The sequence below is a fragment of the Callorhinchus milii genome, unplaced genomic scaffold (assembly GCF_018977255.1).
Source record: "Callorhinchus milii isolate IMCB2004 unplaced genomic scaffold, IMCB_Cmil_1.0 Scaffold2, whole genome shotgun sequence".
In the NCBI taxonomy this organism is placed as follows: domain Eukaryota; kingdom Metazoa; phylum Chordata; class Chondrichthyes; order Chimaeriformes; family Callorhinchidae; genus Callorhinchus; species Callorhinchus milii.
The window spans coordinates 87,138,252-87,154,316 of NW_024704743.1; the positions used below are offsets into that span (position 1 = coordinate 87,138,252).

A 16,065-nucleotide genomic window follows, 5' to 3' on the forward strand; every position below is an offset into this window, starting at 1 on the left:
AATTTAATTCTATTCATGCAAACTCAACCAAACATACAAATGCTGAGGCCTAACAGATAAAAGTGTTTCCTAAAATCTATGTGGTAAACACACAGATTAAATGTTTCTTCAGGCCACTTCTCATTCAGCAGATCTACAAGTGACAAAGTCTTCACTGATGTGCAAACTTTTTTTTAATACCAAAACAAAATTGAATAAAAAAACCTATGAAATCGTCACCTTATGATGCTAATATCACAATGATAAAATGGAGCCAACAGAGGCATCTATCCATACTAGATGCTCATAATAGATTAAGCATACACTGTGCAGAAAACTGCAATTGCAATACTGTGTCTAAACCTCAGTTTTGCCCACAAATACATAGTCAATCCACTTTACAGTATTATCTGTGAGACGTCTCAATGACATGATAAAGTGCTATATTCAATGCAAGAATAATTATTATTATTGGCACATTGGTGTACTGCACCCACACGCAGCCGAGATCTGAGAATGAGGTGGTATACATTTAGAGGCCAACAACTTTGAGACATGCTACAGAGCAAGACATTCACATCCTGAGGCCTGCACAGAGTGAGATGGCAAAATACTTTTTAAAAATAAATTCAAAAGTGGAAGAATGAAACCGAATCCAGTTCTCTTCCTCGGGAGCCTTTACCTACGACAATTAAATCACAGAGAGAATAAAACAAGACAGATGACGTTTGAGTTTTCTATTTAAAATGCAACTCAATTACACAAAAATTAAACAGCAGACCTTTGTGGAGCATATAACATATGAGTCATTCTGCAAAATCAAGTAGCAAGCAGACTAGTTGTCGGTCATGCAGTCCTGTTGAGCCAACTTGATAGAACGACTGTCATGGGATACACTACAATTTCTCCTCGATACACCTTAACTGGAAGTAGTGATTCACACTATAAATGGGATGGAAATATGAATTCTGCAGTTTAGCATTCTTGACTTTGTGCTAGCTTGATAATATAAAGCTATAATTTAAACAGCATTTCAAAATAAAACCCACTCCACACTTTACATTTTAAGTATTGGCAGCTAAATAATCGCCTAGCGTGCCTGAAGGAGCAGTCCACCGGTATAAAGGTGACCAACATAAATTTCATCGTAAAACAGGTTACTCGGGAGTTTAATCGTCTGAACATTACAATGTTAGTGAGGTACCCATTATACGCCAGGATTTCACATTTGCCATCAGTACGTTTCAACATTAAATATAGCTCAATATATTTTCCTCAAGTAGTTTCATGAAACTAATAAGACTTTTTCAGTGCAGTACAAAAAGAGGCCTGAGTGCATTTACACTCCAGATACACATTCTATTACACATGATGAATTGTCATTTCCTTTTTTTTAACAATACATTTGGGAAGAAAGTAGAAGAAAAATATTTTTATAGCACCTTATTATAATGAAATGTCAAAGTTTTTTTTGACACTATATATTTATTTATAATTATAATATTTAGTACAACAGAAATCCAAAACAAACACAACACCCTCTGTTACAATTTTTCCCTTTTCTCCAGATTCAAAACACATTCCGTTGTTTACGGTACATTCCTTCCCCGCACATAGGTCGTGCACACATTTTTTGGGACACTCCCTTTAACACAGTCAGGAGTCGCCCGTGTACACCACATCTACGTGCGCGCCTGCACCCACCCTGATAAGGCGCACTTGCCGCAATGTAAAGTGCTTCGCACAGAACAATTGCCTTCACCCCTCCAAATCTCGTCTCCCTAACTTATTCCCTCACTGCTATATTCCCTCCTCTTATTTCATCTTAGAGGCATTGATGCTTTCTGATTCAACCAACAACACCGGATGGCGTTTGTATAGCACCTTTCACGTCATGAAGCCGTACCAAGGCGCTGGACAGTCAACGCCCTCCCCCCCCACCACCCGAGCTGAGGGATGGAATAAAGAGGGGTAGAGGGCAATACAGTACAGCAATAAAGTTGCTCTTCCAAGGTGGAGAATAGGTGCATCAGCTTTCATGTCAGGATGTCCCAAAGTGCTTCATTGGATATACTGTAAAATGGAGTGCCCGTGCCTTTTGTGGACAAATACAAATCATAAAAATGTAGAGCACTGGAGGCGGCCATTCAGCCCATCAAGGCAGCATACGTCCTCGAAGCAGGACATATATAATGTAGTTGGAGCTGTACACTGAGGCTAAGTTGTACTTGGGAAACTTGTCATGGACACGCAGTGCAAGAAATGGAAACCTATTTATCCTACCTTCATCACAAAGATATCTTTTCTCTCAGAAATAAAAACTTGGGAGCAAACTTAGAGGAAGACTCCATTAAAGAGGCCCTACCATGATGCCAACTCAGGTATTTGCAAGGATTAAATGCAAGGATTATTATTATTATTTCAATTAAATATACTCCCTTTTTTAAAATAGTTTCGAGATTTACATATTTTAAAATGTTAAATATTTTCAAAGGATAAAAAAGTTTTTTTTGTAAACTAAGTGCTAAAAGATGAGGGTATTATATGGGCTTCAACTGAGAGAGATTCTTTCATCTACAATGTTCCTTCTACAAAAACATACAAAAAGCTATTATTTCAGATTTCAAGAGCTTTTCTACTTTGGTGCAGAAATGGCACATCAGGCACCAAAGGGCACAATTCAATTATGGTTGCCTCACTGACCTAGAATTCATCAAAGATTTCTTTCCAATGGAAGTATAATCTTTCAACAAATATACACTTGGGCCAGAGATAAAATCCATCAGTTCTTGAAGGCATGACACTTCAGAAGAGGAATTCAATTAAATACTATGTACAGGAAATGCCTCAATCAAAGCCTTTTAGAAAATAAATGAAAAGATGATTCTAATTCAACAATAAATTCCGAGGGCCATTTATATCTCCCTTCCCATGTGTACTTCAGTGAAACTGTTGCTCCTCAAGCTTTATAGCTTCTGTTCTTGGCCTGAAGAGGAAGGGGACAGAGAAAGGACTGAGATTCAGCATTATGTCTACATTTGGACATAAGCTCACAATTTCAGGTGGCGAGTGTTATAACTGCACTATCAGATGCGCTGACCTTTGAATGAGACATTGGTCCATTCTGCCTGTTCAGGGGAATGTTAAAGATGGCACTGTCTGATGCCTGGTCAAATATCCTCCAGATATATTGGTCATTCATTTCTTAGCTGTTTGTGAAACGTTGCTGTATACAAAATAGTTGCTGTGCTTTCTTTTATCAATTGTGACAGTAATTACTGTAAAGTACATCAAGATATTTAAATGTTTACGCACTATTAAAATGCAAGTTCTATTTGAAATTACTAACACCAAGAGCTCACTCTATGCAGAATCATGGCAATGGACCCAGAGAGCGACTCGTAACCAGAAGACTGATGGTTTCAATGCCACGCACAATCCCAGCTGTTACGTGTTGATCAGCTCCCAGATAGACTGTGAAGTGTGCTCCCTTTAGGATAAAACATGCCATGGGAAGAAACAAAATCCTGTCATGAGCTGGCTTAATCAATGCTCCTTCATGAGCAAAGATAGAGCAGCAATGAGGGGGCAACCTTGAAAGGAAAAAACAGACAAGAAAAAGGACCAAAATGAGGATTGAAAAATTATAAAATATTACTTAGTGCAAATGCTCTTAGAAAATGTATTCCATCCCACACTATGTTCAGGCTTCTATTTAAAATTAAACTGGTCTAGGTTTAGTTCAGATTGAAAAGTGTTGGTTTTTTTGACAGAGGGGGTCTGGAGATTAGGACTGGTTTAAACAGTCTGAGTGTGGATGCAAAACGGATGTCAATCTGGCTCAGTTGGTAGCACTTTCGTTTCCAAGTCAGAAGGTTGTAGGTTCAAGCCCCACATCAAGACCTTTGAACTGATAGTCTAAGCTGACACTCTAGTGCAGTGCTGAGGGAAGCCTTCTTCATCAGAAGTGTCGTCCTTTGGATGAGGTCTTGTCTGACTGTTCAGGTGACATTAAGGATTCCATGTTACTATTCAAAAGTAAGAGTTTCTCCCAGTGTGCTGCTCACTTCATTGTAAATTCTGTGAAGTGATTTCAGACATTCCAACAATATGATAAGGGCGCTATAACAAATGCAATGATTATTATAATAAAACAGCCTTTGTGTAAGTCTGTGCACCACAGTTTGTTCAGTCACCCATCCAACAATTTGATCTTCAATGAAACAAAAAGGAAACAAAAATACTATTTACAATTGAATAAGATGAATGCAGAAACCAGTGGTGCAGGTCCATAACACAAGACTGACCATAAATTGGCTTTTAAAAGCTGAAAGGACATCTGGCTGATGTGGTAAGTGGAAATATAACAGTAGTACAAAAGAGGTTTCTCTTGTGAGGATGAAGGTTAAAGCATGTTTGTCAGAGCATAATACTGCACAGGGAGCTGTACTCCGCATTAGGAGTTCTACATTTGATGAGAGTACTTGACGTGATAAAATGCCTTGTCTTGATGTGCACAAAAAGTCAACCGAGTGTAAACTGTCATTTATAACATCTTACCTAGTAGAATGAAAAAAAAACTAATATCAATGTATCACAAATACTTTATGCAGCCCCAAAACATTATTTGTACCATTTCAAAAACAGGCATTTTTCAGTTTTATTTTCTGCCATTGCTCTTGTGAGGACTATACGTAATAGCATACAGTTATAGGTATTGCCACACCATGTCATAAGTACCATGTCAGAGGTGGTTGTTCTTCATTCCATGGTAAAATGAATAATCATGCTTGTAATTTCAGAGCGCTGGGGTACCACAGAACCCAGTGATAAGCAGGAGACTCAAACAAAAACACCCTGGAGATGCACCAGCTCACATGTAACACATGATCATAATTCATTCAGGGGCAACCTCGAAAAGCTAAGAAACATCAAAATAATCCTATTTTGCAGAATTATTATAATTATCCTTTGCAATTCTCCTAGCATCTGTGACACTGAAATAGTTTCAAAGTGCTTCACAAAGTTTCTGTAAAGTATAGTGACTGTGTATTCTAGGCAAATGCAGGAGTCAATTTGTAGACAAGTAGCTATGAAGTGAATGACCAATTTTATCTGGGAGGGGGTTCCTGGCCAGGATGGCGGAAGAAACTCCCTTCTCTTTTCAAATCGTGTCAAGGGATCTTCAACCATCACCTAAACAGTCTGACGAGCCTTTGGTTTTAATGTCTCAAGCAATAATTGTTTCAAAATAAATTTTCACTATTTTAAATTCATTTCCTCCAGTCCTACTTGTCTGATTTAATCTGAAGGAACTTTCAACAGGTACTCTATCATTACTATTTAGTTTAATGTTTTATATACCTAATTGAGATGCTTCCCCTACCCCCCTCCCTACCTTCCAGGTCATTTCTTTTTAAAGTATTGAGAACATCATGGTGTATGTTGTTGTTTACTGAAGCAAAACTGTGCTCCAGGCAGTTAGCGTTATCACTTCATGACTCATTGTGCTCAGTGAAACACAATGGCAGAACGTGGGTTTATTGTCTGCAGCTACATTGCAGCCTTTTATATAATGTTTTACTACTAAGTGCAATGAACTATTTTCAAAGAATTAGCAATACTTCTAACAGCCTCGTGGTTTTTGGAAAGTTAAATATTTTTACAGTGAATGATAACTATGTCATGAGTCAAGGAACCAGGAGATGTTTTTTGAAGCAGAATCTTTGATGAACTGGAACAACCTTGCCAGAATACATCAACAACAACTTGCACTGATACAGTGCCTATCGCTTGAAAGAACATCTCAAAGTGCTTAAGCTATTAACTCAGCTTCAGTGATCCCATCATTTCAAGTCCTTGTATGAATTCATCTTCCTCACGTTCATGTTCAATAACTCATCCAAACTAAATCTTTTAGAGTAATAACTGTCATCCTTGCATTTGGTATACTGCCTGTCAGGTGAGGAAGGCGTCTCAAAGCAGTCCATAGGATATACTGTGAAGTGCAATGACTGTGTATTTTGTAGACGAATGCTGCAGCCAACTTGTGCACAGCAACGACCCACAACAGCCAGTGTTACTAAAACTCAGCTTTTTTTTATTTCCTTGCCATCTCCTGAAAGCCCTAATGTATGCTTTGATATAATCCTAGATACCCTCTGGTCTCTCACCCAAGTGACCACTCTTCAGGGGTGAGTCTGGACAATGAACGTTAGCAGGCTGTACAACCGCAGGGGTGCATACACGCATCACACCAAAGCTAACTGGAACGTGATCGAGAAGGGAAATGAAATTCAACTTGTTGGAAAAAAAACATAACACATTGTGAATCTTTATCGAGAGTCAAGTCCATTTATGAAGGAACAATGGTGGTGCCAAAGCAGCTGGCAGAATCTTACTCAATTACACACTGAAGATCACTATTGTTCTCTTTTTTTTGGTCAGCAGGGTGTCTGACACATGCAGAAACCCATCACCATGCTTAAGAGTATCCAAACCAAACTGTGAATTCCATGCATCCTACCTGCACATGGAAATCCCAGAGACAGATTGTTGAATGGCAGACGGATTATTGTTCTCCATAAGAGTAAAGGGCCACTTACCTGTACTAATTGAGAGATGTCCTTTTGAATCAAGAGCCACACATCAGAAGACATGCCAGCAGGTGCATCACATACCACTGACGAGACAGAAGATCAAAAACACAGATTTTAGCCTCCATTTCATTCAACATTTCAATGTGTTTTTTTCAGGTACGATTCAAAAAGAGAAGGGAGTTTCTCCTGGTGTCTTGGCCAACAATCGCCAAATAAAAATTGGTCTTTCGCTTCATGGCTGTTTGTGGGACATTGCTGTGCACAAATTGGCTGCCATATTTGCCCACAAAATGCACAGTCGATGCACTTTCCAGTGTGTTTTGTGAAGCGATTTGGAACGTGTTCCTGACATGAAAGGCAATATATGAATTGTAAGGATTATTAATTATTATTACGTAAACCACCATCTTACTGGACTCCAGGTATCTGGAATTTGTACCTAGCCAGATCAGGCTAGTCGAGATTTTAGTATATTGTTATTATGCTATACATTTAGATACCACGGTTCCTTCCATTTATTCCCCAATATTTCTACAGATTTCCAAACTTCATGTAGCACAAAAATAACACTAGAGCCAAGCTGTGAAAATCTGGATAGCCTTACTCACCAACTGGCTGCCCCTTTCCTTGGCAATTCAAATACAAACTTTGTCCCAGGCCAATGTCGACCAGTTTGCCTTCTGCCAACAAGGAAAGATAACAATTGTAAATAATTTCAAGTCTGCAGAGTCTGACATAGATAGATCAATAAACGGATGTGAATAAATGCCACACTTTGCAAACATCACCATTTCATAGCAAAATAATTGGCATAGCAATTTATTGTACTTAAAAACAATATGTCCATCATAGTGAAAGTAATCACTCCCTGTATCCATTATAAAACCTAGGAAATGCTACCAGGCAGGCTTCAGATCAATGAAGAGATGACACTTAAAATTACAGTGTGATGCCATTATAACATTGTATGTCTAGACTTCCAAAAAACCTTTGTTAAAGTAACACATGAAAGCCTTTCAAAATCTAATCCCCCTGGGGTTTAAGGACAAGACATGTACGTGGAGTAGTCAATGGCTAAAGAAAAAGGAGAGGGGTGTTCAATGGATGCCTTGATATATATTCAGGATGGTACCAGGAATGAGGGACTTCAGTTATCAGGAGAGGCTAGAGAAACTAGGATTATTCTCCTTGGAGCAGAGAAGGTTAAGAGGAGACCTAATAGAAGTTTTCAAAATTATTAGGGGATTTGATAGGGTGAACAAGGAGAAACTATTTCCACTGGCGGGTGGGTCGGTAACCTGAGGACAACGATTTTAAAACAGCGAGTTGTTCAGATCTGAAATATATTGCCTGAAAGGGTGGTGGAAGCTGATTCAATAACAACTTTTATGAGAGAAGTAGATAATTATTTGGGGAAGACAAGTTTACAGGGCTATGGGGAGAGTGCGGGGGAGTGGGATTGATTTGGATATAGCTCTTTTCAAAGAGTCGGCACAGACACGATGGACTGAATGGCCTCCTTCTGTGCTGTATAATTCTATGATTCTATGATATTCCTTGATTTGCATGATCTTGGTTTGCAAGACAGTGAAATATGCCCAAATGCAGAATCCAATTAAATATTACTCACTTAGGTTAAGAAAATGTTTTTATGACACAACTCAAAAACAGAAGTTTTTCCCAGGGTGCAGGTTAGCAATCCCTCAATAAAATTGGTCATTGGTTTCACAGTTTGAGGGACATTGGCAAGTGCAAATTGACTGCTGCGTTCACCTGCAAATACACAGTCACAACACTTGTGGTATATTTCGGTGCATATTTTGCGAAGTTTCAACAACATGATAAGATGCTATATCAAATACAAGTTTTATTGTTATAAATACTTCAGTCCCAACATAATTAAGATGCCAGCCATCTTCATTTTAGTTTGCAATGCACCATTTAATGGACCTTTTTTATCAAGTGCAAAGGCAAATGTAAACATTGCTATATCTCACCTTGAGGCTGAAGTAAGGTTCCTTCTCTCTGCAGAGATGCATAATTAAGGAATGGTGGAATCACAAAGACAAGAAGGAAGTACTTTGCAACCGAGAGGAATCGGGAACAGAAACTTGACTCGGGAACTGAGGCTGGTCTGACTTCTGAGGGAAGAACTTCATTCGCATTCTTTATCTGTATCAAAAAACATTCAATAAACATCCATTATGGTTTGTAAATAGCAATGTATAGATCTCATTTTACATATGGGAACACAGAGCAATAAGTATTTGTCAGCTTTGAAATGCATCTCTGCTCAAATTAACCAGTTACAATTCGTCATTGATATGCAGCAAAATGTATTGATCGTAATCAAACAAAGCAGCAATGAAAGATTACTCTGAGACCTCATTCTGGAGTTGACATCCTCCACAGGCATTCAAAAAGATACTTCTTCAAAAATCTCTGCTAGGTAAACAGAAGTGTGTGAAGTTTTCGCCCACAAAATACAGTTAATTCACTTTACAGTATCTTCGGTGAAGCTCTTTGAGACGTCTAGGAGACGTGATAAAGTGCTATACAACAACAACTTGCACATATATAGCACCCTCCACACAGGGTAGCATCTCAGAGCACTTAACAGTAGCGGAGCCTGACTCCAAGCCAGGGGGAGCGGGGGAGGTGGCCGTAAGTACGGTCGAAGAGGAAGGTTTTCAGGCTGGAGTTTTGAAAGATGAGAGAGGGGACAAGGCGGAGGGATTGAGGGAGAGTATTCCAGTTGAGCGGAGGTGCCCAGTGGTAGACTGGGGAGTGAGGAGGTCGGAGAGATAGGAAGGTGTCAGAGAGTGAATGGATTTGAACAGGAGTGTGAGGATCTTGAAGTCAAAATCAAATGGTAGGATTATAAGTATTATTATTTTACGGACCCACCTCCCCAACTCGCCCCACCATGTTCGAAGATCAACTCAATTCCACTTCTCTTCATATCCCTGAATACCCCTGTCTATCAAGCATATATCTATTTGATTTTCAAATTCTTCAACCAAATCGACCTGCATTGCCTTCTGGAGGAGTGAATTCCACATCCCCACCATTCACTGCATAAAGAAATGCTTTCTCATTTCACTTCTAAATGATTTAGACTCAAGTCTCATCCCACCTCTTCATAGAAATTCTCGAGGTATTTATTGAAATTGAATGAACACACTCTCTCTCTCGAGGGATACACATTGTAATTCCAGAGCGTTTTAGGTGGAGGTTGAAAGAGTTAAGGCTTGGGGACCTCAGAGTGTGCGTAGTGGTATTGCTGGAGTCTAATCAGCTAAAACCGCAAAGCTTACCAAAGCATCCACATAAACCTATAAACTCTTGTGCTGTAAACAATCTACGATTCCTATCATTCTAACAAAGTTCTGTCCAACTCTGATCAAATGTTTTTCTTCTTGTCCCATGGGAATTTACATTGGCATACTTGTGACTAAGGTTTATTTGCTTTACTGCTTTATTTGAAATTGCTCCTTCTCTGTATAAACACTTAGCAAATACATTTGTTTCATTACACTACGATTCATGTTGATCTCATATCTTCTCACTGAACCTGGTAAAACAGCAGCTGTGAACTGCAGTCAATTAAAAGACTTGGAACATAATTGGGACATGGAATATACAGTGTATTATTAAACAAAGGTCAGATATTCTCCATACTTAGAGGAATAGTGCAGTTTAAAACATTTTCATAAGTGCCCTGGTTTCCTATGCAATTACAAGCCATCACAATGAAAATCAATTGCAGGAAACCTTTTTACAGTAGCAGTCACCATTCTCAAACATAAAATGCTGTAATAAAAAACTGAAGCACTGAAAAATGTCCAATGAGATAACAGCATAATGAGGTAAGTGCATTTGCTTTATTTATAGTGAAAGCCAATTATAGGAGGGTGTCAAAGACCCCGAAACATGCATGAAGATTTCGGCTGCACATAGGGGTATAACTGGGCGAAGTTTCAGAAACGTCCTTTTGCCAGGTCTGAAGCAGAAGCGAGGATCAAACAAAATGTCGGAGCTGTGCACTGGCACAGTTAGCAGAGTAAGTGCTGGAGAGATTTAATGGAAGCAGAGCGAAAGGCAAGAAGGCACTGGCAAAAGATGATGGGAAGGTTTCAGTTTTGTTGACCTTCAGCTGAAGAAAGTTAAGGCTTTCAGCGAGGACATGATGCCGGACTGACAGTTGGTCAGAAGTGCAATGACCCTGGAATCAAAAGTGGCGGCTATTCATTGTGGAAACGAACCTCATGCCCACGGATGAGGTCACTGTCATTTGTAGATACCGGGTCAGTTTCTTGACATTTATTTGTGTAAGTCAAGTCTACATTACACATATCATCATGTAAGCATATGTACATAACTTTGCAATAAATATTAAAGCACCTGTGCTGGAATTTCTTTTGATGTAGGTGTAAGTGTATACATGGCTGTATTTAGATACACATGTCTATAGATATGCATCAATGTATTTATGCCCATAATACCAGCCCCTCCCCAGCACAGCCCCTCCCCCACCCCAGCACAGCCCACCCCCAGCCCCACCCCACCCAGCCCAGCCCCACCCCCACCAGCCCCCCCCACCCCCACCCCAGCCCAGCCCCTCCCCCAGCCAGCCCCTCCCCCACCCCACCCCACCCCACAGCTCCACCCCCACCCCAGCCCAGCCCACCCCCACACAGCCCCTCCCCACCCCACACAGCCCAGCCCCTCCCCAGCACAGCCCCTCCCCCACCCCAGCACAGCCCCTCCCCCACCCCCCAGCCCACCCCACCCCAGCCCCACCCCCACCCCAGCCCCACCCCCACCCAGCACAGCCCACCCCCGCACAGCCCCACCCCCACCCCACCCCACCCCCACCCCACCCCCCCAGCCCCACCCACCCCAGCCCCAGCCCCACCCCACCCCAGCCCCACCCCCACCCACCCCAGCCCCACCCCCACCCCAGCCCACCCCCACCCCAGCCCACCCCCACCCAGCCCCACCCCACCCCAGCCCCACCCCACCAGCCCCACCCCCACCCAGCCCCACCCCACCCCCACCCCACCCAGCCCCACCCCCACCCCACCCCAGCCCCACCCCACCCCAGCCCCACCCACCCACCCCAGCCCCCCCCACCACCCACCCCAGCACAGCCCACCCAGCACAGCCCCCCCCACCCCAGCACAGCCCCACCCCCACCCCAGCACAGCCCCAGCCCTCACCAGCCCACCCCCACCCCAGCACAGCCCCACCCCAGCCCAGCCCCCCCCAGCCCAGCCCCACCCCAGCACAGCCCCACCCCACCCCCAGCACAGCCCCCCCCCACCCCAGCACAGCCCCACCCCCACCCCAGCACACCCCACCCACCCAGCCCCACCCCCCAGCCCCACCCCACCCAGCCCAGCCCCACCCCCACCCCAGCCCAGCCCAGCCCCACCCCCACCCCAGCACAGCCCCACCCACCACCCAGCCCAGCCCCACCCCCACCCAGCACAGCCCCACCCCCAGCCCAGCACAGCCCCACCCCCACCCAGCCCCACCCCCACCCCAGCCCCACCCCCACCCAGCCCACCCCACCCAGCCCCAGCCCCCCCCAGCCAGCCCCACCCCACCCAGCCCCACCCCCACCCCAGCCCCAGCCCCACCCCAGCCCCAGCCCCACCCCAGCCCCCCCCCCCCCCAGCCCCGCCCCACCCCCAGCCCCGCCCCACCCCCAGCCCCGCCCCACCCCCAGCCAGCCCCACCCCCAGCCCAGCCCCACCCCCAGCCAGCCCCACCCCACCCCAGCACAGCCCACCCCCACCCAGCACAGCCCCACCCCACACAGCCCCACCCCAGCACAGCCCCACCCAGCACAGCCCCATCCCCACACAGCCCACCCCACACCCCACCCCCCACAGCACCACCCCACCCCAGCACAGCCCCACCCCACCCCAGCACAGCCCACCCAGCACAGCCCCACCCCCACCCCAGCCCACCCCACCCCAGCCCCCCCCACCCCAGCCCAGCCCCACCCCCACCCCAGCACAGCCCACCCCACCCCAGCACAGCCCACCCAGCCCAGCACAGCCCCACCCCCACCCAGCCCCACCCCACCCCAGCCCAGCCCCACCCCACCCCCACCCCAGCCCCAGCCCCACCCCAGCCAGCCCACCCCCACCCCAGCCCCACCCCCAGCCCAGCCCCACCCCACCCAGCACAGCCCCACCCCACCCCAGCACAGCCCACCCCCACACAGCCCACCCCAGCACAGCCCATCCCCACACAGCCCCACCCCCACACAGCCCCACCCCCACACAGCCCCACCCCCACCCAGCCCAGCCCACCCCCACCCAGCACAGCCCCACCCCCACCCCAGCACAGCCCCACCCCAGCCAGCACAGCCCCACCCCCACCCCAGCACAGCCCCACCCCAGCCCCACCCCAGCACAGCCCCACCCTCAGCACAGCCCACCCCCACCCCAGCACAGCCCCACCCCACCCCAGCACAGCCCCAGCCCTGCACAGCTCAGCCCGCAGCTCTCTCACACACACACCACAGCCAATGTGGCCTGTTTGGATGGCTTCACGCCCACTTGGGTGGGTGTTTGTTGCGCTGTACTTGAGCAAACGTTTTTGAGGAAGTGGCTAATTTTTTTGGTTAATATAATAATATTCCTTGCATTTGATATAGCCCTTTATCATGTCCTCGAGACGTCTCAAAGCGTTTCACAGGATACACTGTAAAGTGTTTTTTGACCCTGTGTTTTGTGGGTGAAAAGAACCTGCAGAATGTGTTTTTTGCTTTGAAGACCTTTTCCTACAGTTTCAAAACCACTGACCTAAATTGGCCACTCTGCTTCCAGCAGGAGGCAACGCATAATATTGGGCTACATTAGGGCTCGTATTTGGCTGACTTTGGGCTAAAAATGGATTTCAATTGCTGGCAACTCTGACCAACGCAGCCAGTAATGGGTCAATGAGCAGCAGTGTGCACCACACACATCATTTAAATCGTCTGAAACCGGGTATTGAAGTTTCACGCAGCAAAAATAGGTCATGTGATAAATCACACGGAGTAATTTTTGTTTGATCTGAAAAGCTCACAGGTCTTTGCATCCAATGAAAAGCTAAGCTATTTGGCACGATGAGTGAACACGTGGACACTAAACATTATTGGGTAGAAGTTTCATCTGGGTCTCGATTTGCTCTATTAACATTTCAAGGATCAAATTCTTCCATACCTTCAGTGAGTTTGAAACCATTTTTCTATAAGAACTACAGAAGATGGGCTTCAAAGTCAAAACTGATTCCAACAATTTGCCAAGTTCTGCACATTTGGAAATGTTACATTAATAGGTCTAAATCTAGTGCAGCATTTTATTCCATGTATTGAGGGATTTGTAGGTCCCCTTAATTATGTAGTTAACCTCTCTGCTGCCTTTCAGAGTCAACCATTATCTTCACCTTTATTGTAATAATAAATCTTGCATTTGATATAGTGCTTTCATTGTCTCTCTACCCTGACACACTTCCATGGCTTTGGAACTTCTTCGTCTCTGAGAGCAGACTTGATGAACTGAATATCCTACTTCTGTAAATATCTATGATTCAACTCTTACCTGTCCCGACATCTTTTCTATCTCTTCTAACCATCTCTCGTTTCATACTCAGCCCAATGACTTCCCAGACGATTCCTAAGTTTCTGAAAGGGTAAATAAAGATAATACTATGGCAGTTGTGTATTTGGATTTGAAGGAATGGCTAAGTGTAGAGCCAAAGAATATTTTTCCAGTTGGCAGAAGGTAATTTGTAGTGTACTGCAAGGGTCTGTGCTGGAGCCTCTCCTTTTTTCTAAAAATGTTCATGATCCCTGTTAAGATACAGGGGATGTGCTATCAAAGTTTGCAGATGATACCGATCTCGGTGGGACAGTGAATAGTGAACAGGACGGAAAGAGATTGCAGGAGAATTTAAACAGATTAGGGCAGTTGGCATATCAGTAGCAGGTGAAGTTTATGAACCAAAATGTTAGGTAATTGATTTTTGGTAGGGAGTATAAAGTGAATGGTAGTATCCTGTAATGAACAGAAGAGCAAAGGGACTTGGGAGTAAAAGGTCCCCGTATCTAATCAATTATTGCACTTGATCAGGCATCCGTGTAACTGCTCCCTGTAGAAACCGGGGGACAGAATCCCGGCAGGGACACCACAGTGACAGGGGTGGGACTGGCCACGTATGTAATGTATGTGTTTGGGTTTATGTTTACGAGGTTTCCGGGCGTGTATTAGGGTAAATATGTGAGCGTACGGTGCTGCTACCTGAAAGCGGTAAGTGTGCCTTATCAGGCTGTGTAGTGCACACAGGGGCAGTTCCTGACTATCTTAAAGGGAGCATCCCCAAAAAATGGGTGCACAACCTTTGTGATGAGAACCTGTTTATACTCCCCTTTGATGAGGTATGATAGGGAATGGGAGGGTACAAGACCCCATTTGTAACTGCGCCCGGCAAAGGGCGGCAGGACCGCGGAGTGGGGAAGCCTTGGTCCCTCCACCAAAGTGGAGTGTGCTGAGGCCATCCCCCACCCTGCCACAAGGGGCCGGGTCCGTTCTGTAACGGGATAATAACAAGTTGGGTCTTTTTTTCTGTAACGGGTTTGATACTGTCTTGAGACAAGCATAAATATATATCAACAAATACATATTTGGTTTAAAAATACCTGACCAGGCAGCACTCACAACCAACACTGGGTGACTGCAATGGGAAACAACAGCAATACTTACATTTACATAGTGCCTTTCACAAGTGTAACATCTTGACTGCTTAAAAGAGATGACACCGAGCTGGAAAGAAGTGACTGAAGGCATAGTCGAAGAGGAAAGTCTTCAGATGTGCTTTGAAGTCCAGCAAAGAGGGTCAAGATTGTGGTAGGGAGTTCCAGAGATTGGGTGCATAGTGCAATACAATACAAAATTACATTTTTAAAGTGCCTTTCGCGTCAGGAGTACATCCCTAGGCACTGGTAGCTGAAAGCACAACTGCCAATGCCAAAGGGGGACTAAGGAATGTGCAGAAGACCCAAGCCAGCTGAGCAAAGGTAGTGGGTAGAGGAGAGGGGTGTGAGCAGATCAGAGAGGTGAGGAGGTGCCAGTACGTGAAGTGATTTGAAACTAAGAGTGACGATCTTGAAATCGATCCATTCTAAAACAGGGAGCCAGTGGAGCCTGGCAAGAACTAGGGTAATGGGGTGAGGTGCCAGGTACAGATGAAGACAAAGGAAGCAGAGTTTTGTATTATTTAGGCCTTTATATGGCGACCAGCGACGAACACATTGGAAAAGCCGAGGCAGGAGGTGACAAAAGCATGAATGAAGGTTTCAGCAGTCGGAACTACTCCACTCCTGAGCTTGAATATTCCTCATCCTAATGAGCAAAAAAAAGTAAGTTTTAAAAAAGGACCAAATAATCTTGCATGCATGAGGGAGAAGGAAATAGAGGGGTGTGGCAGA

General features: G+C 44.8%; 1 protein-coding gene across 1 annotated transcript in view; it reads right to left on the minus strand.

The window, feature by feature from the left end:
- si:dkey-122a22.2 (AB hydrolase superfamily protein FGSG_00044) overlaps positions 1-16,065 on the minus strand; it is a 38,539-nt gene that overhangs the window by 21,004 nt on the left and 1,470 nt on the right. The window contains exons 2-4 of the mRNA XM_042332337.1: positions 8,576-8,750; positions 7,187-7,258; positions 6,585-6,661 (exon numbers count right to left, since the gene is read on the minus strand). Coding sequence (XP_042188271.1) covers positions 6,585-6,661; positions 7,187-7,258; positions 8,576-8,750 — 324 coding nt within the window. The remainder of the gene's footprint in view (positions 1-6,584; positions 6,662-7,186; positions 7,259-8,575; positions 8,751-16,065) is intronic.